At 38.4% G+C, this 24,572-nt stretch overlaps 2 protein-coding genes across 2 annotated transcripts in view; one reads left to right on the top strand and one right to left on the bottom strand.

The window, feature by feature from the left end:
• The window catches only part of igfbp5a (insulin-like growth factor binding protein 5a), an 11,169-nt gene extending 1,316 nt beyond the window's left edge, over positions 1 to 9,853 (top strand). The window contains exons 3-5 of the mRNA XM_027133459.2: positions 5,693 to 5,898; positions 6,024 to 6,143; positions 7,708 to 9,853. Coding sequence (XP_026989260.1) covers positions 5,693 to 5,898; positions 6,024 to 6,143; positions 7,708 to 7,842 — 461 coding nt within the window. The 3' untranslated portion in view covers positions 7,843 to 9,853. The remainder of the gene's footprint in view (positions 1 to 5,692; positions 5,899 to 6,023; positions 6,144 to 7,707) is intronic.
• Positions 5,601 to 24,572, bottom strand: part of igfbp2a (insulin-like growth factor binding protein 2a) — a 31,097-nt gene continuing 12,125 nt past the window's right edge. The window contains exons 3-5 of the mRNA XM_027133456.2: positions 15,147 to 15,287; positions 13,661 to 13,815; positions 5,601 to 7,906 (exon numbers count right to left, since the gene is read on the bottom strand). Coding sequence (XP_026989257.1) covers positions 7,894 to 7,906; positions 13,661 to 13,815; positions 15,147 to 15,287 — 309 coding nt within the window. The 3' untranslated portion in view covers positions 5,601 to 7,893. The remainder of the gene's footprint in view (positions 7,907 to 13,660; positions 13,816 to 15,146; positions 15,288 to 24,572) is intronic.

Here is a 24,572-nt window from a genome sequence, read left to right as displayed (position 1 = left end):
GTAAATAATTTACATTTTTTAAAATCCATTGCCATTCAAAAGCCTAGATAAAATTGGATAGTCACATCAGGAAGGGCATTCAGCATAAAACTTTGTTAAATCAAATAATCAAACTGAGCGGTCTGCTGTGGCAAACTCGAACAGGAAGTAAGTTGGATGTTGTTTTGATTTTTTTCAAAAATCCTCGACTTTGCTGTTGCAAATTTATGATGAGTTTTATTGTGCTTTTTGTGGAAAATGAAATGGATTTGTGAAATTCCAAGGCACAGGAATCTTAAAGGACTTCAGCTTGGGTCAGATTTTCTGTGGAGCTCCTCTGAATAGTTTCCAATTATTTATGTGATTGCAAAACACATAAGGACTAGGCATTGTTTCATGTTTCATTAACGCAGTATATTTTGAGAGACCAGTTTTAGTATTATGATTTATTAAAATTGTCATGTTAAATCCAAGAGAAGGTCTGAACATATATCAGGGAGTCAGATACACAGATAACAATTACCAATTTGTTTATTCTTTTCATAAATGGCAATTACATCATTTTGTTCACAAACTGAAGTACCAGATTGCTCAGAATCATTATCGCTATCATTTTCATTCAGTCTCAAAGCAAGGGGTCTATTGGTTCAATAGAGCCAGCCATTGATATGCTCATTCACAGCCTGCGCTCTACTGCATTCTTTAAGAAAAATGAAGAATGAAGAATGAAAAATGAAGTACTTACTCAAGTTAATGTTCACTGAAAAGAGTCATTCAAAAACAATGACCCAATCTATCAATCAATTATTTCATGGGTTTCTAATGAGAATGTTACAGCTTCACTATATATTAAATGTGACATAGACAACTGATTGCTAATGTGCTTCTATGCATTTTGCTATGCTATGTATGTGGAATGATCTTGCATCAATACCAGGCCAAGAAACGTTTAGCAACCACACAGAATTGTATAAGTAAATGAATGGTCTAGCCAGTCTATATACGGTCTAGCCCAGGGGTCGGCAACCTTAAACACTCAAAGAGCCATTTGGACCCGTTTTCCACAGAAAAAAACCCACAGGGAGCCACAAAACCCTTTTGAAATCTAAAATGAAGATAACACTGCATATATAATTTTTTACCTTCATGGAAAGTATAGAAAAAAAACTGTAGTGTGTTGCATTTATGAAATCAGTGAACTGCTACCGAGTAAACAAAATTTTATTTCTGCAGGCAAACAAAAATATTCTGAACAGTTTGAACTAACCTTAAGAAAAAAGATGCTTGGTTGAAGGTTACTTTCAAATAAAATGTCTAATTGAGTCCTCTTCGTATTCATGACCAGGGCTCTCAAGCCGCAGCAGAGGGATGAAAGAGCCACTTGCGGCTCCGGAGATGCGGGTTGTCGACCCCTGGTCTAGCCGGTCATGTTTATAATTTTAGAATGTGAAGATTATGAAGGAAATATATACTATGCTATGATAATGTTGTCTTTCTGCATGTTGATACTGAAATGTAACTTGCCCACAGGTTTAATGTCTTACAGGTGTATCTTATTGCCCAGGCTATACATGGCATGCAAGTCTTTTAGTCCCCATTTTTCTTTTCCCCATTGTTCTTGTTTCACTCATTTCTTTTTAACCTCAGTGTGAACATGCACATAGACACGCATGTGTTAGAGCAATCTCTCACACAAGCAAATATTATTTTTAGTTCATTTTTGCACTCAAATGTAACCCAAAGTTAAAAATGAACTTGTGTTTATTCATTCATTCATTCATTCATTCATTTTCTACCGCTTATCCGAACTTCTCGGGTCACGGGGAGCCTGTGCCTATCTCAGGCGTCAACTTGTGTTTATTGTTTTCTAATTCAATACATGCTATATTAGTAAACAAAAGAACGTTCGACCTTATTCTGGTTATTACTTTAGAATCACAAGAAACCAGGCTAACCACCAAAGGCTTCAAAATCCAAATCCATTGATTATTTTTATTAGCTAAAATTGAGGTTGTAATCATTTTGACTCACAAAAAAAAATTCAAATACAGTAAAATAAAAAAAAGTGAAATTCTCTGACATTTTCTAACCTATGATAATTTAAAGAAATTGATTAATTAAATTTACAATGAAACAGAACCATTTCTAACACAGCAGGAATAATTGGTACGTAATTCAAAAAATACAGAGATAAGCTACATAGAACCAAGATTCTATTTTAACTAAGATTAATTTTGACAAAAAGTACAACTGAGAATGCTAAATTATGCACATTCTGACATATGTGTCTTTGATGTTGGGTCAAAGACCGAAGGACAAGTTATGTAATAAGAAATGGTCTGTGAAAATTATGTGAAATATGTGATAATTTATGTCTTAGGATGACTTTGTAATTTATGTCTTAAATGACTTTATGAAGTCATGCAGATACAAGTCAAGAGCATCAGTTAATGTTTACACCAAGCCTTAGAATGGGGAAAAGTGTGTTTTCTGTGCCTCTGATGGCACCCACAACTGTGGCATGGTTGTTGGTGACAAATGAGCTGGATTAAGTAGTTTAGAAATCGCTGATCTTGAATTTTACACAGAAAGGTGTAAAAAACAAAAAACACTGTGTTTGCAGAGGGCCTGGAGGCTGAAATGCTTTGTTGTTGAGAGAGATCAAAGGAGAAAGAACTGATTGCTCTGAGCTTACAGGAAGTCTATAAATCTATATGAAGTCTATAAATAAGAATTCTTTACAACTGTGGTGATTAGAAATCATGTACACACAGAATGCACAACACCTTGAGGTGCATGATTTTATGAATTGTGCTGCTGCCACATAAATGGCTGATCAGATAACTGCATAAATGGTCAGGTGTACAGGTGTTCCTAATAATGTTGATAGTGTTTATAATACTGATGCTTTCGTTGAATACAAGGAACTACTGATAATAAGTACATAGCCTTACAATAGTGATGCTCCCCAAGGAGGCTCCCAATATACGTGTGTGACTCTCAGCAATGGCTGTCAAATACACTTTCATGTGTGGAGATCAGGAAAAACGGGTCTCTTTCTGTGTGAAGGTAGTGCACGACCTGATGTCAGGTAGCGGTCATCAAGTTTTCAGCAGAGGATGTTAACCTGATCATCACACCAGTCCTAACACTTATTGACAGCTGATGTAGCTATCTCCAATGTCTCCTTATATAGCATAATTAACAAGATAAGGCTGTTAGCTACAAAAAAGTGTGTTGTGATGCACATTTTTAATGTTGATCAACTGTTACACAATCATGAGAACAATGAGAACGTCAATACCTATGCTACAACATGTCGGGAGATGTCTGTCCTGCAGGGTCGTGAGAGGTTTGGTTTGGCTTTATTGCAGCTGCTAAAAGACTAAAAGACACAAGGACTTACATCAGGCACTCGATAGGAGTAAGTGCTTAGAGTCTGAACTGGGCACTCCTGCTCTGCAGAGTCATGGGGTGGAGGACAGCACGGCCTGCAAGATGATGGGCATTTTGGGAATGTATACCACCCTGGGATGCAAAACAGCCTTTACTACACCCAGAGAAATCTCCAGACAAGAGGGGCAGCTAACAGAGCCTCTATGTACATTTACATTTACAGCATTTGGCAGACGCCCTTATCCTGAGCGACGTACATAAGTGCTTAAATCTCTAACATTGAATACATTAATGCTGGTTCACTAGGTTACATACTTAAGATACCATGAGTTTAAAACATTTGTTCAAAGTTACAATGAAAAAGTGTTAAAGGTTGTTTTTTTTTAAATGCAAAAAGATAAGGAAAGAAGTGCTAGTTGAAGTGTTTCCTGAATAAGTAGGTTTTCAACCGCAGCTTGAAAATAGCCAGTGACTCAGTTGTCCGGACCTCTAGGGGAAGTTCATTCCACCACCATGGTGCCAGAACAGAGAAGAGTCTTGTAGTATACTTCCCTCTTACCCTGAGAGATGGTGGAACCAGTCGAGCAGTGCTGGTAGATCGGAGGTTGCGGGGTGCAGTGTGAGGAATGATGAGGGCTTTGAGGTAAGAGGGAGCTGGTCCATTTTTCGCTTTGTAGGCCAGCATCAGTGTTTTGAATCGGAATGCAGCTGCATTTTGGATCATTTGCAGAGGACTGATTGCATTCAGTTCAGTTTTGCTAGGATTGAGCTTTAACTGATGAGCAGTCATCCATGATGAAATTTCTGCCAGACATGCTGAGATCCAGTCAGAAGCTGTGGCATCTGAGGGTGGGAAAGAGAAGATAAGTTGTGTCTCATCAGCATAGCAGTGGTAAGAGAACCCATGTGATGAAATAACTTCACCAAGAGAGTGAGTATACAGGGAGAAAAGAAGAGGACCAAGTACTGAGCCCTGTGGGACGCCAGTGGAAAGTCTGTGCGGAGCAGATGTCACTCCCCTCCATGTTACCTGATATGAGCGTCCTTCCAGGTAGGAAGCAAACCATTCCCAAGCTGATCCGCAAATCCCAAGACTCTTGAGGGTGGATAAGAGAGTCTTGTGGTTGACCGTATCAAACGCTGCTGAAAGGTCAAGGAGGATAAGGATGGATGACAGTTTGGCTGATCTAACAGCATGTAGCTTCTCAGAGACATCCAAAAGGGCTGTCTCTGTAGAGTGAGCTGCTTTAAAGCCAGACTGGTTGGGGTCTTGGAGGTTGTTCTGTGAGAGATAGACAGACAGTTGATTATAGACGATCCGTTCAAGAATTTTTGAAAGAAATGAGAGAAGTGATACCGGTCTGTAGTTACTGATGTCTGATGGATCCAGAGCAGGTTTCTTTAGGATGTCCCCAAAACCTTTTAGAGATGTCAAGAATACAAGGAGAGCCATTTTTAGGTTCAGAAACATCTCAGAGGCTTACTCCATGGGCTCAAATAGCAATGGCTATCACGTACACTTTTATGTGTGGAGATCAGGAAAAACAGGTCTCTTTCTGTGTGGAGGTGGAGGTGATGCTCGCCACACCTGTCCAAACTGGACTTAGTGACAGCCGATGTAGCTATATCCAATGGCTCCTATAAAGCCATTGTTCATAATCACACATACTGAGCTTCTTAAAACTAGACAAGATGGAGCAAAACCAGAAACATTACGCAGGAGAAAGGGATTCACTCATTTCTTGTTCGAGTTCCACTAACTCAACTGGCAACCATCATGATGGAAGCTGGTGTGTGGCTTCGACAGACATGGGACTTGAGCTATGCGTCATAGGTGCTTGGCTGGAAATACAGCCAAGTGAGCACAGATTGAGCTTAACAACAGCACAAGAAAAATATGCCACTTATTGTTTCTTTTATTAAGCAATTTAGTGTCAGACTGCTAATCATTGCCAACATCAAGTTCCTCAGAATCTAATGCAGAGCCAAAGCAGAGGCATTAGCAGAAAGGACAAGAGAAAGGGATTTGTTTATCTCTTATCTCTTACCTATCCTATGTGGCAAATGGTAAGATACATGTAGAGAGTCATTAGGAAATAAATGCTTAAAGAAAAGTAGTATAAATGCTTCAAGCAAAGTATTATTATCTTGTAATATGGCAAGTCATAAAATACAACAGTCAGTATGTCATGCCAAATGTTAGCCATATGTATTTTGTATGACTATTTTATGAGTTTCCCCACGTCCATGACATTTAATGTGTAAGCTTTCTGCTTTGAACAAATTAGCTTTATAATTTCTTGATTCCCATCCATAGATCAAGAGCTACCTAAAGGTGTCTTGGGGCTAGTGTCTGAAAATCTACTTCATCATTCTAAGGTGCCTATGTTTTCTCAAAACCACATCAACAACAAGAAAGTCCTGGCAGTTCAAAAGAACAGGAAACAGTTACAATCTAAACTGAGGACCAGAGTCCATATTAACTCCTCCCCACTCAGCATCCAGAAGGTCCAGCCGGAAATGGTAAGACTCATACCAGTGAGCTCGCAAAGCTTTCCATTTTGAAGAACTGCTATGTTATGATACCCTGGAATAAAAGCATATAATGTACTTATATTACATATTTTGTTGATTTTTGTTAATTACAGGGACAGTGTAGGAGGAAGCTTGACATAATTGTCCGGAGGATGAAGGACATGCCCAGAGTCGTGGCTCTGTCTCTCTATCTGCCTAATTGTGACAAAAAGGGCTTCTTCAAGCGCAAACAGGTTTTAAGCCATATATAACAGATTGAAAAAAATAGCATATTATATAGATTTAAATTTATATTTACATTTATGCCATTTGGCAGATGGCCTTATGCAGAGCCAGATGTGCAAAGGTGATTTGAAATCTTTATCAATGAATAAATCTGCACTAGTTCACTAGGTCACAGAGTAAGACTACCATCAGTCTAAAACTCTGTTGGGACACAGATACATATTTCTAAAATTTTACAGACTCATAACTGAGTAAGTACATGTAAAAATGACAATTCTCCACAATTTTATAATTTCAGGCATCAGCAAATATACTATTACAAAAAATTACTATTATAATTATATAGTAATTACAAAAAAATTATTACTATTACTGTTTTTCAGATACAGATAACACATGTTCCTTCACTAATCTCCACCACCATGCTTCAGGCATTTAAACACTAATTGTGCACAGTAACATCAGTTGATATTCATATTGAGGATGTGAAAAAGTGTGATCTCAGATCTCTGATGCACAAAACATCAAATCTTCAGTTGAATGGGCAGTAAACAACACTGGGTGCCATTCCTGTCATCCAAGAAAAAAATAATCTGAGGCTCTCATGGGTAATGATCAGAATTAATAAAATTAAAACCACAGACAGGTGAAGCAAATAACATTGATTAGCTCATTACACTGGCACTGCCAAGGGATTATTATGCAGCAAGTGAAAATTCAGTTCTCAAAGTTGATGTATTGAATGCAAACAAAGAATTTGATGGATAGATAATTGGGTCAGAGCATAACTAAAACAACAGGTTTTGTGGTATGTTTCCAGTATGCAGTGTTTCCTATCAAAAGTGGTCCAAAGAAGGACAAGCAGTGCCATTGGTCATAGGGACCCAAGATTTATGCACATACTGCATGGAGCAAATGCTTGGCTGTCTGGTCTGATAAAAAATTAATGCTGTTTATGATAATCATAGCTTGCTGCCTCCGGGCTGTGTAGCCACAGACCAGTCGGACTGCTGGTTTCACATCCCTCAGCCAAGAAGATAATACTGAGGCCTCAGTGGGCACAGGCTCACCACAGCTAGACAGTAGCTAGACAAAACTGTAAAAACATAGTCTGGTCTGATTAATATTAATTTCTAATGAACCACATAGATGGTAGGGTCAGAATTTAATGCCAACAGCATAAATCCATGTACCCCATCTGCGATGTGTCAACATTCCAGGTTTGTGGAAATGATGTAAAGGTGTAAGGAATATTTTCTTTGCACATTATGTGTATGTTAATACCATTTATCTTTTGAAGTCACAGCCTACTTGAGTATTGTTACTGACCATGTGCATCCCTTCATGGTCATAATTTACCTATTTTCTAATTGCTACTTCCAGCACGATTATTTCAGTCAGACAACAGTAATAATTAAACTGAACTGTAGCAGGCAAGTAAAATAAGATTTTGATCTCCATGTTGCATTATGCAAAAAATATTAAATTTGTATAGTACGTCTCAGATAGAGATGATTAAATTTATTTTTGGCTAAATGTTAAACATCACTTCCCCCTGCTGTTTTGTTGCAGTGTAAACCCTCCAGGGGGCAGAAGCGAGGTATTTGTTGGTGTGTAGATAAATTTGGAGCCACAATACCAGGAACTCACTACAGTGGAGGCAACATCCAGTGCAAAGACCCGGAGAACAACAGTAACAACAAATAAAGAGTCTCCTTCTTGTCAACACGTCTCCATCTCCATCTTTTTGCTGCCAAATCACCTAAAGAATCTGTAAGAAAGAAAAAATAAACACATGCATTATTCTATTTATAGGCAAAGTTAGAAAACAAATTTGTAAATTTTTTTGTTTGCTATTTTGAATGTTTTTTTTTTGTTTATTTTGTCAACGTGCAACATAAATGATCAGTGCTAACATAATAATAGCCCCTTTCTGTCCTTTTTGTCATTTACTATAGACAGTAAAACTTACCAACTCAAAAATCAAATCATTAGTACAATATTTATTTGAATGGACATTCATACATTTCTTCATTTCCATTAAATCTATTCGTGTACACTATACGTTTAAATGTTTGTGGACACCTGACCATCATAAATATATGTGTATTTTGAACATCCCATACCAGATTTAGTCCACATTTTGCTGTTATAATTATTTTCAATATTCTAGGAATTCATTTACACTAGACTTTGTAATGTTGTAATGTTTCTGTCAAGATTTGCCCATTCAGATCTGGCAGTGATTTTATATGCTGTTACTGTTCTAGTTCATCTCAAAAGAGGTTCAGGTCTGGGTTCTTTGTAGGCCATTTGAGTTTCTCCACTACAACCTTGGCAAATCTATTTGAATAGTCTAAATTATTATAGTATTGGTTCCCATGAAAATCTCAGTGCCTTTTTTCTAATGCAGATGATTTACTTAGGACTACAGTGGAAAAATACATATTCATATCAGATATTCACAGTTCAGGAATAAATTCTAATTAACAAGGCTAAGAAATCAGAGGTTATTTGTATGATTAAAAACAGTAAAAATAAAAGAGAAAAAAGCAGTAGTAAGCAGTAAAAACGTGATATCCTCTGGAACTTGAAACATAAAATCATCTTGTGCTTTGGATTTTAAAAGGAACATTTTGTATATTTTGTATTCAAATCTTTGTGCTGTATTTAAGCTTTCATTCTGAGAGCTGATTATTCATTCTGAGAGCTGAACAGTTATTACCTGGACAACTCGGTAAAAGTTTATAAATTTCTCCTTTTGTGTGGCTTTAAAAATAACACTTTATATGACCCACATTTTTAAAGATGTTATCCTTAATGACTACCCAATTATGAGGTTTGTGTTATAATACTGTAACAATAAAAGAAATACCTCTACTAAACTTAACATTTTAATGACAACAGTTCTGCAACTAATGATCTATAATACAAATTATAGTATTCTAAATTAAAAACTATATATACTGCGTGAAAATCAGCTTTAAAAATCAGCTTTGATGACATTTTCTTCAATGTGAGCTGAATAATTCTAGTTTCAAAAAGATTTATTTTTTCTTCATAAGAAAATAGCAGTGTGTTCTATTTATTCACTGCATAATTTATGTACTTTTTTGTCTCTTTTGTTATAACAAAAAAGTTATAGATATGAATGTAAGAATAAAAACTGTGGCTATTTTTTTTGTGTGACCTGTATCAATAAGTTTTTGATTGCATGACTAATATGTACTTTGCTGTAATAGGGACTGTTATTTCTGATAAATAGTAATAAAATCAGACTTAAAATTGAGAAACATTACATGCAGTGTATAATAAATCTATTCAATCTATGCATAAATAGTTAACTTTTTTACTAAAGTGTAATGTCACAATCCTCCAATCCTTGCAACAGAGGGAGCCAGCACACAAATATTGAACTCACTTCTGCTATCATAGTTCACTTACGGTTTATGGACATTTAAACCAGGCTCACTTTAAAACCAGTTTGTGAAGTTATGTTACTTCCACTAAATACCAATCCATCAAAATAATCTGTACTGCCTTATTGTTACCAATTTCTGTTCTTTGTTTATCAGTTATTTGTATTCTGTTTTGGATTTATTTATTCGGTGACAGTGTACCTACGTGTTGACCCCTGCCTGCTTGTTTTTCAATTTTCATGTCACATTTTGACTTTTTGCCTGTTGCATTTTTAATAAAATTCTGGATATGGATTCTAGCATGCCTCCAGCAGTGGATTTGTTACATAAAGTATTTGACATTTTAGTGTTTACATTTATGAATATGAAAAAAGATTAAGTTACAGTGCCATGCAAAAGTATTCATACCATATTCATAACTTTTCCACATTTTATCATGTTACAACCACAATCAAAAATGTTTTTTATTGTCATTTTATGTGATAAACCAACACAAAGTGGCACATACATGTAATTGTGAAGTGAATGGAAAATGATAAATTGTGTCCAACATTTTTTTTTTACAAATAAATATATAAAAAGTGTGCCATTCATTTGTATTCAGCCCCCTATGTCAATATAACCTTTTGTTGCAAATAAAGCCACAAGTCTTTGGGATAGGTATCTACTGTACCAGCTTTGCACTGTAATGAGGTGTCGTAAGGCTGAGGATCCATTTGCAGCGTTTTAATGAATACACACACAAAGTCAAACAGGCAGGGTCAAAGGCGGCAAACATGGAAATCAGAGGGCAGACAGAAAACGGCAACAGTAAACAGGCAGAAGGTCGGGACAGGCAGCAAACAATCAGAAAGGTCAATAAACAGAATCAGAATCGGGAAATCAGAAACACGGAAACACTCGGAATGACTTTAGGAACAAGTCGAGACTTCGCAATGGAGTCAAGTTGTAATTAGTCCCGGTGGTGGGGGATATTCTCTGCGTTGATGTTCAGGTGTGTGTGGTGCGCTGACCGTGACATGCACGTCTAGAGAGTGACATTTTTGCTCATTCTTCAAGTCAAATCAAGTCAAGAAGCTTTTATTGTCATTTCAAGCTGTTGCAGTACACAGTGAAATGAGACAACGTTTATCCAGGACCATGGTGCTACATAAAACAAATACAGAGCTAAGTACTTAAGTAAGTAGGTTTTCCAGATTGCAGGGGGGTTAAGAATGTGTGTAAGGGGTGTGTGGGGTCATCCACAATGCTGTTGGTTTTGCGCATGCGCATGTGGTGTAAATGTCCATGATAGAGGGAAGATCCTTTCAGCTGTCCTCACTATCCGCTGCAGGGTCTTGCAATTCAAGATGGTGCAGTTCCCAAACCAGACAGTGATGCAGATGCTTAGGATGCTCTCAATGGTCCCTCTGTAAAACATAGTCAGGATGGGGGGGCGGAAGTCTTCATAAGAACTATAGATGCTGCACGAGGACGATAGTGGTTGTCTTGAGGCACGTAGTAACACAGCACTGCTCAGGGAAATGTTGAAGATGTCAGTGAAGACATCCACTAGCTGTTTTGCACATTCCCTGAGCACCCTGCCAGTAATGTTGTCTGGTCCAGCAGCCTTCCGTGGGTTAACTCTGCATAGTTTTCCTCACATCAGCTGTGGATAGACAGAGTACCTGATTATTGAAGGAGGTATGGTCTTCCTTGCCACTACACTGTTCTGCACCTCAAATCAAGTGTAGAAGTCCTTCAGTGCATCTGGGAGTTAGGCATCACTATCACAGGCAGGTGAAGCTGTCTTGTAGTTTGTGATCGCCTGCATGCCCTGCCACATGTGCCGGTTGTCTTCTCTGTCCTGAGATGGCTGTGGATTGTCAGGGCATGTGCATTATTTGCTTCTCTGATGGCCTGGGACTGTTTGGCCCTTGCTGTTCTTATGGGCACCCTGTCCCCTGTTATGATGGCTAGGTCTCTAGGCTTCAGCAGCACATGCACTTTAGCAGTCATCCACAGCTTCTGGTTGGAGCATATGGTGATGGTCTGGTTCTGTTTGCAGCCTCCCTGAAAATGTTCCAGTCAGTGCACTCAAAGCAGTCCTGAGGAGCAGAGGTGGCTCCTGCTGGCCAGGTTTTCACCTGTTTAAGAACCACCAGTTCAGAGTGTCAAACGAGTGGTCGGTATGCAGGAATTAGCATAACAGAGATGTGGTCTGAGTAGCTGAGGTGGGGGCAGGCCACACAATACGTGCCAGGAATGTTTCTGTAAACAAGATCCAGCTTGTTTTCCCCTCATTACAAAGCCCACATACTGATGGAATTTAGCTAGCACTGATTTGAGATCTGCATGATTGAAATCTCCAGCGATGATAACAGTCTGTCGGGGTGAACAGTCTGCAGATTGCTAATAGTGTATCATTGTGAAGGTTGGTTGTTGCACGATTTCTGTACTGTATTAACTTGAATACATGAACACTGTTGTCTCTAGCAATAGCCGGGCTAAAAAAACGTAAATAGCACCATATTGTATCCAGAGTGGCCGCTTGGTGCTACTGCCATGCCACCATCTTGAAAATCATTTCTTCATTGCAAAATAGCTAAGCTAAGTAAGATTGGATGGAAAGCATCTGTGAACAGCAATTGTCAAGTCTTGCCACAAATTCTAAATTGGATTACAGTCTGGAATTTGACTGGGCCATTCTAATACATGAATTTGCTTTGGTCTTAACCATTCCATTGTAGCTCTGGTGGTATATTTACGGTCGTTGTCCTGCTGGAAAGTGAACCTCTGTCCCAGCCTCACGTCTTTTGCTGACTCTAACAGCTTTTCATCTAAGATTGCCCTGTATTTGGCTCCATCCACCTTACCATCAACTCTGACCAGCTTCTCTGTCCCTGCTCAAGAAAAGCATAAGGCATGAAAAGGGTGAGGTGCAGTGTTAGGTTTCTGCCACACGTAGCATTTTGCATTTAGGCCAATTTACATTTTGGTCTCATTTGACCAGAGCACATTCTTCAACAAGTTTGCTGTGTCCCCCAGTTGGCTAAACAGGACCACTGGTTGTCCAATGGACAGAATCTTCCACCTGACCTGTGGTTCTCTGCAGCTCCTCAAGAGTTACCATGGGCCTTTTGGCTACTTCTCTGATTAATGCTTGTCTTGCACGGCCTGGCAGTTTAGGTGGACAGCCATATCTTGGTAGGTTTGCAGTTGCGCCATACTCTTTCCATTTTTGGATAATGGATTGTACAGTGCTAAATAAGATGTTTAAGGCTTGGGATATTGTTATATAACCTATAATCCCTGATCTGTCTTGTGTGTTCCTTGGTCTTCATGATGCTGTTTGTTCACTAATGTTCTCTAACAAACCTTTGAGGGCTTCACAGAGCTGTATTGTACTGAGATTAAATTACAATAAATTCTGAAGGCAATTGGTTCCACTGGATTTTAGGGGTCAGAGTAAAGGGAGCTGATGCAATGCAAACGTCATACGTAAATTCAGCTCTAGACATTTTCTCTCCTTAATTGAACTAATAAGGGACACACGCTTGGCCATGGAACAGCTGAACATATACATATATAAACATAAAATCTGTTATACCAATTTGGATGTACACCACTGAAAAGTGAAATCTGCACTTTGATAATGTTCATTAATTTGTTTTCATGAACTCCAACATACTGTGGTAGACACCTACAATAACAAAAAATTTGTCCAAATAATTATGGAACTTGCTGTAGCAATACAACCAATGTGATGTGCAGCCTTATGTACATATAGACTAAACATTATAATTGTGAAAAAATATCAAAATATAATACTAAATGCCATAAACACTTAAAGTAGGTGGAAACGTATTACCCCAAGTATTCTATCTGATGTCTAAAATCTGTTATTATTTAATTAACGTACAGGTTTCTCAATCAACTATCACATAACTCCCTGATGTATGCTGGGTTTCACTCTATTAAAATCATTGACACTTCTTAAAGTATGTTTTATACCATTTAAATCTTAGAGAAACATGAACAAATAGATATAAACTAGTTTACTGGTAGTGTGTTTAGGGAATTAAAATAATGACTCTATTGGCACCAGTCCTCTTAGTTGCTTTTACTTTTGTGGCGCTGAAGGTTGCTCCATCTCCAAAGCACTGATGTATTGACTGCAGTTGGGGTCACCTCTCATCACTGGGGAGGTCTGGATGTGCCTGCCTGTGTGGGGGTTCACACACCAGCACTCACCCCGTTGTCCATTCACTGACATCTTGCACTGAAACACATGATGATAACAATGACATTGATCATTTTATAAAGTGATTAGCATTCATTTAATAATGCTAATCAGTAAAGTGAATGCTAATAACACTTTATTAAATGTTAATAATTTAATAAAGTGATTAGCATTCACTTCATCCACTCCCCCAATTTCTGCTTTTGGAACTTCTACTGTTCAGATGGTCCAGTAGGTGCATAAACATGCTCCAGATAGTCCAGTATGCAGCAGCCTGAGTCCTTACTAGAACACATCACCCACATCTGTCAGTGAGGACCCAAATGCAGAATCCAGACAGGAATTCAAATTAAACGTCTTTAATAAGACCTAGCTTAAAACTGGAAGGCACAGCTCGATATAACAGACAGTCCAATAATCAAAAACATAGGCAAACAAGGTAATGTAGAGCAGGCAGAAAGCAGGGTAAAAACAGTATAAAAAATCCAAAACCAAAAAATAGACCAGTACAGGAACGGCAACTAAAAAAACAGCCAGGGTAAAACCAGGCAGAAGTGTCTCAGGGCAGAATTTGAGACCAGGAACAAACAGAGTAGGAACAGGAATAGTGGCAGGCTGATAACAGACAGGAGCACAAGGCAAACTGAAGAGACCATCTGGCAATGAACTATGTGTAGGCAGTGTGCTTATGTAGTGCCTGGTCACATAAAATGGCAGCCAGCCCAGAAGTAAAAATTCAAGATGGCTGCTGACCCAGAAGTGATGTCACCGAAACCGGAATGAGCATTGCGAATTGGGAATTGCGGGGAGAAGTGAAACCTACTGTATTTTGTTTTGCCTATTGTTAATAGCTTTTTCATAGTACTTTGAGTGTTCATGGGCATATAGTGTTTTGGAAAGCTGTGATGTTTGTATGTTGTCACTTCCCACTCTCAAGCTTATTGACTGTGGAATGCCTGGTTGCATTACATCCCACAGCACCCTCAAGTGTGTATTACCTTATTACTCTCCCGAATGTGTTTTTTTATATTGTCAATAAACGTCATGAATCTAGTAAGTTACAGTGATCATTTTGTTGTTTTTTTCCCCACACACCAAACACCCCATCCCCCCTAACCCGCCACCCAAACCAATCTGCTAACCAATCATCTAAATATTATATTTTCCAGTAACTGTTTGGATATATTTAATAAATCAGTAAATTAAACAAATGTACTGCTGTAGGTGTAAACACAATCATAAATGGCCAGACAAGCTAGATATATATTATAGGACATTATTAATGTATAAAATACTATACAATATTATTCATTAGTATGCCTTAAGCCTAGGCTAAATAGTTGCATTATTAATAAATTATTTGTTCTTACCTGTTTTAAGTTGTACTGGCCCCTCCTGTCACAGTTGGGTATGTGAACAGAGTAGAGGTCCTCCAGAGGTCCACGATTATCTTGGAACAGCATTTTAGAAATCCTCTCAAGTACTTGATCCATCTCCTGCTGACAATTGCCCTGTCATACACAAGTCAAGTCAAGTCAAAAAGCTTTTATTGTCATTTCAACCACATATAGCTGTTGCAGTACACAGTGAAATGAGACAATATTTCTCCAGGACCATGGTGCTACATAAAAAAGACAGAGCTAAGGGCCTAGTAAGAAATAACCACAAAAAGTGCAACCTGGTGCAAACAGTGCAAGACAAGAAAAAAAAAACGGTGCAAGACAAAGGACAGTGCAAACAAAAAATACAAGACATTACACAAAAGACAATACACAAAAGAAAATATACAAAACAGTGCCAACCAGTGTAAAACTGCAGCATTTGTGTCATCCAGAATGGTTTACAGCACCTTCAGTGTCCTTTCGAGTAAACTCGACGTTGTGTCAAAGCTGACACTATGGGAAGTATCTGAAGCTCTGTGTGCACTCACACATAATTCAGTGGTCCAGAAAAGACATATAACAAAGAAAATACATTCCAGCAAGTCCATATAATGGCATCTACGTCATATTACTCCAGCTTCTTTGTCTTCAGGAAGAACTCTGTGTATGTTTGTGTCAATTTTGTTTGTCCTGTCTGTCTAGTCTAAGAAAAAAAGAATATTTAAAAAGAGCTAGGAAAAAAACAGACATGTTGGTGAGCGCTTCCATGCCCCCGCTATATTATGGAGGATGACACACACTTTCTTTGCGCTGTTTGTTTGGGAGAGGAGAATGCCCTATAGGTCCTCTAGGGAGCCGGCAGCATGCATTGGTAAAGTTATCCTCTGCATAAGCTCCAATCCCGCTTGGCCAAGCCTCTGTGCCTAGTGGTTCAGGTCCTGCATCTGCCAAGGTGGCACGCCAGCTTCAATCATGGGGTTCTTGGATGGGTCCTTCCCTTTCTCTTGCCCTCTCCCCTGTCTCTAATCTCTGCATTTTGGATTCAAGAGCTTGCCTGGTGATTTCTCCCAACCCAGAAGAGAGTATGTTGCTGTCCACGTTGGGCTCTGAGGAGCGTGATGTAGGCCATGAGGGACTTGCTTCTTCTGATCTGCCATCACAATCAGTGGCATTCAAGGAGCTGATCATGGTGGTAACACAAGAAAAATCATAAGTATGTGGCCATGCCTAGGGTTAAAAAAATGCTTGCAAGCTACAGTACCTCTCCCCTACAGTACATCACTTGCATAGAAGAAGCCTGTGCTTCCTTTGAAGCCATGTATAGTAACCTCAGCCCTTGTGGGTAAGGCTTACATGGCAGCAGGCTAAGCCTGCTAAAAGAGCTCGATGTGGGGAGTAATTGAACCTCAAAATGGTATCTGAGTTCTGCTAAGTCACAAATCCCCCACTCTGTGCAGAGGGCCCATGCCAAAGATGCATATTTTCACACAGGCATACTGCCAGAGCACAGGAAGTTCCTTAGGTTCACGTTTGGGGCAAAGATTACCAGTATTGTGTATCTAGCCCTATCACCAAACACATTTACGAAGTGCATGGACACTGCCCTGCCATTGCTCCAGTGCATCCATGTACCTGGATGACTGGCTCATTCTGGCCCAGTCAAAGTCTATGACAGTCAGTCCTTGAAATGCTGTGCTTATCCATTGAATCCAGAGAAGTGTGTGTTTGAACACAGTGAAGAGTCTGCCATGATCGAGTCAACCATCCCACTCAAATTTGGTTTGCAGACCTAGTCTCCCACCTACATAACACTCCATGGGAAATTTCCATCAGGAAAGATCCCCTCTCTCAGATGCAGTGGCCAATCCTACACCACCACTACCCGATGTGGAAGCTCTGGGACTGACCCCTGAGGGGGGACCAGTTAATAGAGGCAGGCCTCTTATATGAGGTGGTCTTAATCTTCAAACTCAACTTCCTCAAAGAAGCATTCACATAGTGTGTAGTTATCTAAGCAGCCAATGACATGGCAGCAGAGAAACACAAAAAAATTATGCAGACTTAGAGCTTTAGTTATTGTTCCTATCAAACATGAGCATGGAGAAAAACTGATCTTTGTGAATTTGACTGTAAAGTGGCTATAGGTTCTTACGTTGAAGATTTCATAAGCTGATGATCTGTGAATTTCAGACACAGAATGGTCTCTACAGTGTACACAGATGCGTTAAAAAATAATAATAATGAGTGGGTGAAAACACCTTTCAGAGGTCTGAGTAAAAGGGAGGCTACCATGAGCACAAACTGGACAGTTAAAAACTAGAAAATGAATGAGAGATTAAAAAGAGTTTTGGTTGTATATAGAGATGAGTGAGGTGATACATTTTATTTTATTTTTTTGTATTTTTGTACATTTTATTTATTTATTTATTTTCTCTGGTGTAAACCCCAGAGACTGTGTAAAATTCCCAGAAGTGCAGCAGTTATACAACCCATCTGGTATAAACATCCATGCCATTATCAAAGTTATAGAGAAACTTGATCTGAACATGTTTATCTGAAGGTCCTGACCTGTATCCCATGATTTTTTGCATTATGCTGTTGGCTAATTAGACAACTGCATAAATGAACCTAACGTGGATGGTGAGCATATATTATTTTTTACAGAAATTCATTGATAATACTTGATGAGATTAGTGAAAACATCGCAAAGAATCTCTACAGATGCACCAGTGTATGAAGCCATGTTTTTTCGACTCCCCTTTGGTTCCATTTCGGTGTGAGATGATTGGGATCACAAAAATGTGATTCTGTCTGCATTTTTTGAAAACCTAAAACCATTCTAAATAGTTTTTGTGTGGACGTTGGAAAATTTCCTCCTGAAAGAACCAAACAATTGCAATTGACAGCTACATTTTCATTTTAAAACGGTATTTCATGATTTCACATATCACAAGTTTCCAATAAAAAAGCTTTAAAATCCTGACCAATACATACACTTATATATTAATACAAGTTTCTAATTTTAAACCCAAATACTGACTTTTTCCGATTAACATAAAAAATGTGAATGTGCATTTTTACATTATTTACATGATTTTACATTTTATATGTATAATTTAACCCTAAAATACTGCTGCCATTTTACTGGTGTGATTAAAGCTTTTCTTCTTTAGTTTGAATGAACAGTACTGTTTTGATAAATGTGAATGGTTTAAGTTTTTCTTTTTTAGATTGCTGTTTATTTCCTGTTTGAGTCCCAGCACTCCACCGTGCTACTTCACAGATGTTATCTACTTGTACATAGATGAGTTGTTAAAGGCAAACTCTAACACTACAGAAATTTGTAAAATTTTCAGTCAGACTTATATTTCATTCCTAGACCAGAGATGCATTTTCTGTAATTGGCATCATAAAATGCAAGTTCCTGAATTCAAATGAAAGTAGCATTAAGCCCCGTTCACACTGCAGGTAAAAGTGGCCCAAATTTTTTGGGGGTCAAGTGACCAGGTCAGACTTCTTCAGGAGTAATGTGAACACTCAAATCTAGCCCAGATCTGATTTTTTCAAATCAGATTCAGACCACTTCCATATGTGGTCCTGAATCAGACCCAAATCAGATTTTTTCCAATGTGGCCGCAGAACACCCAAGGCGGATTTGATGCTACTTTTACGTCAATCTACATCGACATTCGTCACAATTATGTGCCGGCGAGTACGCACACAAACGTGACTACGCCTACAAAATGGATCAAATAATCAAAAGTTGCCCTCGACATCCAAAAATTTTCAAAGCACTGCGTCTCTGTGCTGCCATTACACAAACATTTAGAAAGAAAAGCGAAAATGACTTCCTCCATAACCTCACCAACTTTAGCGCAACGGCGTGCTGCGTGTGACGTCATTGTTATTGTTCGTTTGCGCATGCGGGTCAGTTTGAAACAGCAAACAGTTCACACTGGTATCTGATATAGGCAACATTTTAAAAGGTAATGTGAACAGCCAAACAAAAAAAATCAGATCTGAGCAAAATATCCGAATTGAGCATTAAGACTTGCAGTGTGAACGTGGCCTTAGACTATGACTATGCAGAATGCTTGTACTTGGATATTTAGGTGTAACATGGTGAAAAGGCCGGGCAGGAACTTACCCATATAGCTCACAAGACCAAGTACCTTGAAATGCTCTTCAATGTTTGCTGGATTGTTAATTGTGTTCCTATGTGCCTCAAGACAACCAACATTGTCCCGATGCCAAAGAGGTTTAGTGTCCTACCTCAATGACTATCGTCCTGTTGCACTCACACCCATCGTGATGAAGCCTTCAAGCGGCGTTTTTATAGAGGGACCATCGAGAGCTGCCCGAACAGCTGTGATGATCCCTTGGATCGCAAGACTCTGCAGCGGATAGTGAGGTCAGCTGAGATGATCACCAGAATCTCTCATCCTTCCATACCATACGCTGTTGTGGATAACCCTACACTTACACTTTAACCTACTGCCATCTGAAAAATGGTACCACAACATTCGGGCCCTCACAACCAGACTATAAGCCATCAGACTCCTCAACAAACAGAACTGAAGTATACCAGACACAAACACAACCACCCCCAACTGTGTGAACTACAATGAACTGTATAAATCAATCAATCAATTAATTGCTGTTTTTGCACACCACATTTCTGTTTTGAACATCAAATTTCAGTTATTTTACAATTCATTCATGTTTACGATTTATATAGTTTTGCACAATGTACTTTATAATATACAATAGGCATACTGTTCAGCACTATTCTGTGTACTAGGTTCTGTACTACACTTTATATAGCTAAGACCTAAGTCCTTATCTCTGTGTTGTTTTATGTAGCTTTATGATCGTTTTTGTAGCACCATAGTACTCAAGAATCATTGTTTAATTTCACTGTTTACTGTGTCAGCTATAAACGGTTAAAATGACAATAAAATCTTCTTTGGTTGACTTGACAGAAAAACAGGTGAGCCAATCAAATTAAGTTGTTAAAGAGGAAGATCTTCCTTCATGTTATCGTAGTTGCTCCATTTTATCATGTTACTTCATTCTATCAGAATTCTAAAATGGTGGGATATTAGCATTTCCCATTGTGGGCTCATTTTTCAAGTTTGGCGAATGAGAAGCAACTACTGAGGGCACCTCTGGGCCCTGACATACTTTCTGTAGCTGTGCTGACCGCCTCTGAATTCTGCACTTCTCTCAGCTGCTGCATTGCTGCCAATAGCTCTTGATTTGTTTAAAGCCCTAATTCCTGCAATAATATTCATTGTTTACATCAATCAGTGTAACGAGTCTGTCTGTGTTTCCCCTTGTTTCTGTCTGCCGTCTCTCCCTGATGTTAATTGTTTGCTCCGCCCACTCATTCCTTACCATGGACACTAATTGCATTCCATCTCTTCCCCAGGTGTTTTGTCTTTGTCTCTGACGGTCTCTGCTTTGTGATTGGTCCCTGTTTACTATATATACACTGTTTGTTCATTCCCATGTTGTGAGTTGTTGTTGGTGTTTGGTGGTTTCGCTTGTCTGTTCCTGTTCCCTGTCCTGTTCAGTGTTATGACCTGTTTTGCCTGCCTGTTTCTGTTTTGTCTATTAAATAGGTGAAACTGCATTTGGATCCACACTTGCCTTTGTCTCACCATGTCACATCGTGACAATCAGCATGGACAGATTACTCAAAGTGGGTCTCTTGTGATGTCTCTTATTGATGAGTGGGTGTTTGACAGGATAGAGTAGCCCTATTTTTTTAGGTTTTAGGCAAACTTAATTGAAGTATAAAGGTTATGAGTAGGTGATGCTGCTTTGCATCACCCCAAGCCTCTATTTGGACCAATGGCAATTACGCCCCATTCTTCTCACTGAGCAGATGAACATGACAAAATTGCTCAATGACCCCACAGTAATTTGTGCTGGTTATTTAACCCTTGGCAGAGGCCATTACAGAAGACACAGGTGTAGAAGGGATCAATAGACTGCAGAAGGAATTAAACAACTACACAATATCATTAAATGCAGATGATGTACACCCGCCAGCTTTCTACATTTTGGATAGACGCTACATTTTTGGATAGTCTATATAGATCTACATCACATTACATTTATGAAACTTGGCAGATGTCCTTATCCAGAGCAACTTATATTTTGTCTCCTTTACAGTGGGGCAAATAAGTATTTGATACACTGCAGATTTTTCAAGTTTTCCCACTTACAAAGAATAGATCTGTAATTTTCATCATAGGTACACCTCAATGGGTCTTGTCTATAGTGGAGGTAATGAGTGGATGATATGAGGGCTTCTTAAAGACAAACTAACAGGTCTGTGAGCGCCAGAATTCTTGCTGGTTGGTAGGTGATCAAATACTTATTTCATGCAATAAAATGGAAATTAATTATTTAAAAATCATACAATGTGATTTTCTGGATGTTTTTAGATTCTGTCTCACAGTACCTACAATAAAAATTACAGATCTTCTCCATTCATCCTGTATGAAACGGTTTCATCTCTGAGCAGCTCCTTCAGTGATAGACTTACATCCTAAGTGTCTGAAGGAGCGATACAGATGGCCTTTTCTCCCTGCTGCTATTAGACTTTACAACCAAAGCTGCTCCCAGTGAACCAGTCACCATACTGTAATACACACTGTTATTACTGTTTAACTGAAATAATAACAATAACAAAGTATTTAAACAACACGTGCAATAACAGAAATTTTGAAAAACATGCAATATTACCTGTGTGCAATATGTCTGTTAGCATCTATTTTTCTTTTATTATTCGTTATTTCTTTGATCATTCCTTATGTTTACCTTCTGCTCTATGTTTATGTTCTGTAAGGCTGCTTTGAGACAATGTCCATTGTAAAAAGCACTATACAAATAAACTTGAATTGAATAACTACTTACTCGTGGTCTCTTTTTTCTTCTCTGTATTTATACATTATGTTGTGTATATAATATATTATATTATGTCTTTTATTCTTTTATATATTTGCATTTATTTCTCTTTGCTGCTGTAAGAGAGAAATTTCCCCATTGTTGGACGAATAAAGGTATATTTTATCTTATCTTATTCTTTGTAAGTGGTAAAACTTGAAAAATCGGTAGTGTATCAAATACTTATTTGCCTGTATACAATCAAGCAATTGGGGTTAAAAGCCTTGCTCACAGACTCAGCAGCAGTTTGAACTGCTGTGAACTCACAACCTTCTAGACAGTAGTCCAATTGATTGTTCATAGTACATATATTCATCTGTATATTATATTCATAGTACATACACATCTGTAAATTACTGTTTATAGTAATAGCCATATATTTTGTTACATCCTTCTGTAAATTTCAGTTACAATTATAGCCATCTGTATGTTATGTGCATAATACACACACATCTGTAAATTACTTCTATATTACCACTTTGTTTAACTCATTTAAATCTTGTAAAATCTGTTTATCTTGCACTTGCTGCTATTGCACTCTGGTTAGACCTAAACTTCATTTTGTTGCCTTCTACTTGTACATGTGTAATGACAATAAAGTTTAATCTAATCTAATCTAATCTAATCAATGCCTTAACCACTGAGCTTCCACTGACTTGCTCACAGCTCACCTGTGTTGGTAGAACTACAGTATATGTACTAAACTTTGCACCATTGATCAAATGTATTAAGAAGGATCCTTTAAACATTTTCTAAAGAAGCATAAAACAATCACCATAGGAAATCTTTTTCTGGGAGTGTGAAAATTGTAGGAAATGGGATGCTGACTGTATACTATAAAAATTATTCTTTAGCCCAGTAAAATTCGCTCATTAAAATGAGATTTTACATAAAATGCCACTCTTGATTAACTTTGATGAACTAAGCAAATCAACTTAATGAACAATATTTTAACAATGTACTTTATACGTTGTGTAATGTATTTTAATTACAGAGCAATTGGTATCGGTAGTTTGTGTGAGAACATGAGGCAGCCTATATATATACACGTGGACAAAATTGTTGGTACCCTTCGGTCAATGAAAGGTGTGTCCACTAGTTAGCTTCACAGGTGTCTACAATCTTGTAATCCGTCAGTGGGCCTATATATAGGGCTCTAGGTAGTCACTCTGTTGTCTATTGACATGGTGTGTACCACACTCAACATGGACCAGAGGAAGCGAAGGAAAGAGTTGTCTCAGGAGATTAGAAAAAAATTATAGACAAGCATGATAAAGGTAAAGGCTACAAGACCATCTCCAAGCAGCTAGATGTTCCTGAGACTACAGTTACACATATTATTCAGAAATTTAAGATCCATGGGACTGTAGCCAACCTCCCTGGACAAGGCCACAGGAGGAAAATTGATGACAAATCAAAGAGATGGATAATCTGAATGGTAACAAAAGAGCCCAGAAAGACTTCTAAAGAGATCCAAGGTGAACTTCATGCTCAAGGAACATCAGTGTCAGATCGCACCATCCGTCGTTGTTTGAGGCAAAGTGGACTACAATGGGAGATGACCAAGGAGGACAACATTGTTGAAAACAAATCATAAAAAAGCTAGACTGGAATATGCCAAACTACATGTTGACAGGCCACAAAGCTTCTGGGAGAATGTCCTATGGACAGATGAGACAAAAATGGAACTTTTTGTCAAGGCACATCAGCTCTATGTTCACAGATGGAAAAAAGAAGCATATCAAGAAAAGAACACTGTCCCTACTGTGAAACATGGAGGAGGCTCTGTTATGTTCTGGGGCTGCTTTGCTGCATCTGGCACAGGGTGTCTTGAATCTGTGCAGGGTACAATGAAATCTGAAGATTATCAAGGGATTCTAGAGAGAAATGTGCTGGCCAGTGTCAGAAACTTGGTCTCCGTCGCAGGTCACGGGTCTTGCAACAGGACAATGACCCAAAACACACAGCTAAAAACACCCAAGAATGGCCAAGAGGAAAACATTGGACTATTCTAAAGTGGCCTTCTATGAGCCCTGACCTCAATCCTATTGAGCATCTTTGGAAGGAGCTGAAACATGCGGTCTGGAAAAGACACCCTTCAAACCTGAAATAACTGGAGCAGTTTGCTCATGAGGAGTGGGCCAATATACCTGCTGAGAGGTGCAGTTTCATTGACAGTTACAGGAATCATCTGATTGCAGTGATTGCCTCAAAAGGTTGTGCAACAAAATATTAGTTAGGGGTACCATCATTTTTGTCTAGGCCTGTTCCATGAGTTTTTTTTTTTTTTTAAATAATTCCATTGAAGCATGGTTGAAAAGCAATGTCTGACTTTCATTGGTTAACATTTCATAGAATTTTTATTCATTATTACTTTGATCAGATTAAAGTTTTTTCTGTAACCATTGTGAGTTTTTCTTTCATTGACCGAAGGGTACCAACAATTTTGTCCACGTG

Source organism: Tachysurus fulvidraco, chromosome 5, assembly GCF_022655615.1.
Source record: "Tachysurus fulvidraco isolate hzauxx_2018 chromosome 5, HZAU_PFXX_2.0, whole genome shotgun sequence".
NCBI classification, from domain to species: Eukaryota; Metazoa; Chordata; class Actinopteri; order Siluriformes; family Bagridae; genus Tachysurus; species Tachysurus fulvidraco.
This window is presented reverse-complemented; position numbering and strand designations above follow the sequence as displayed.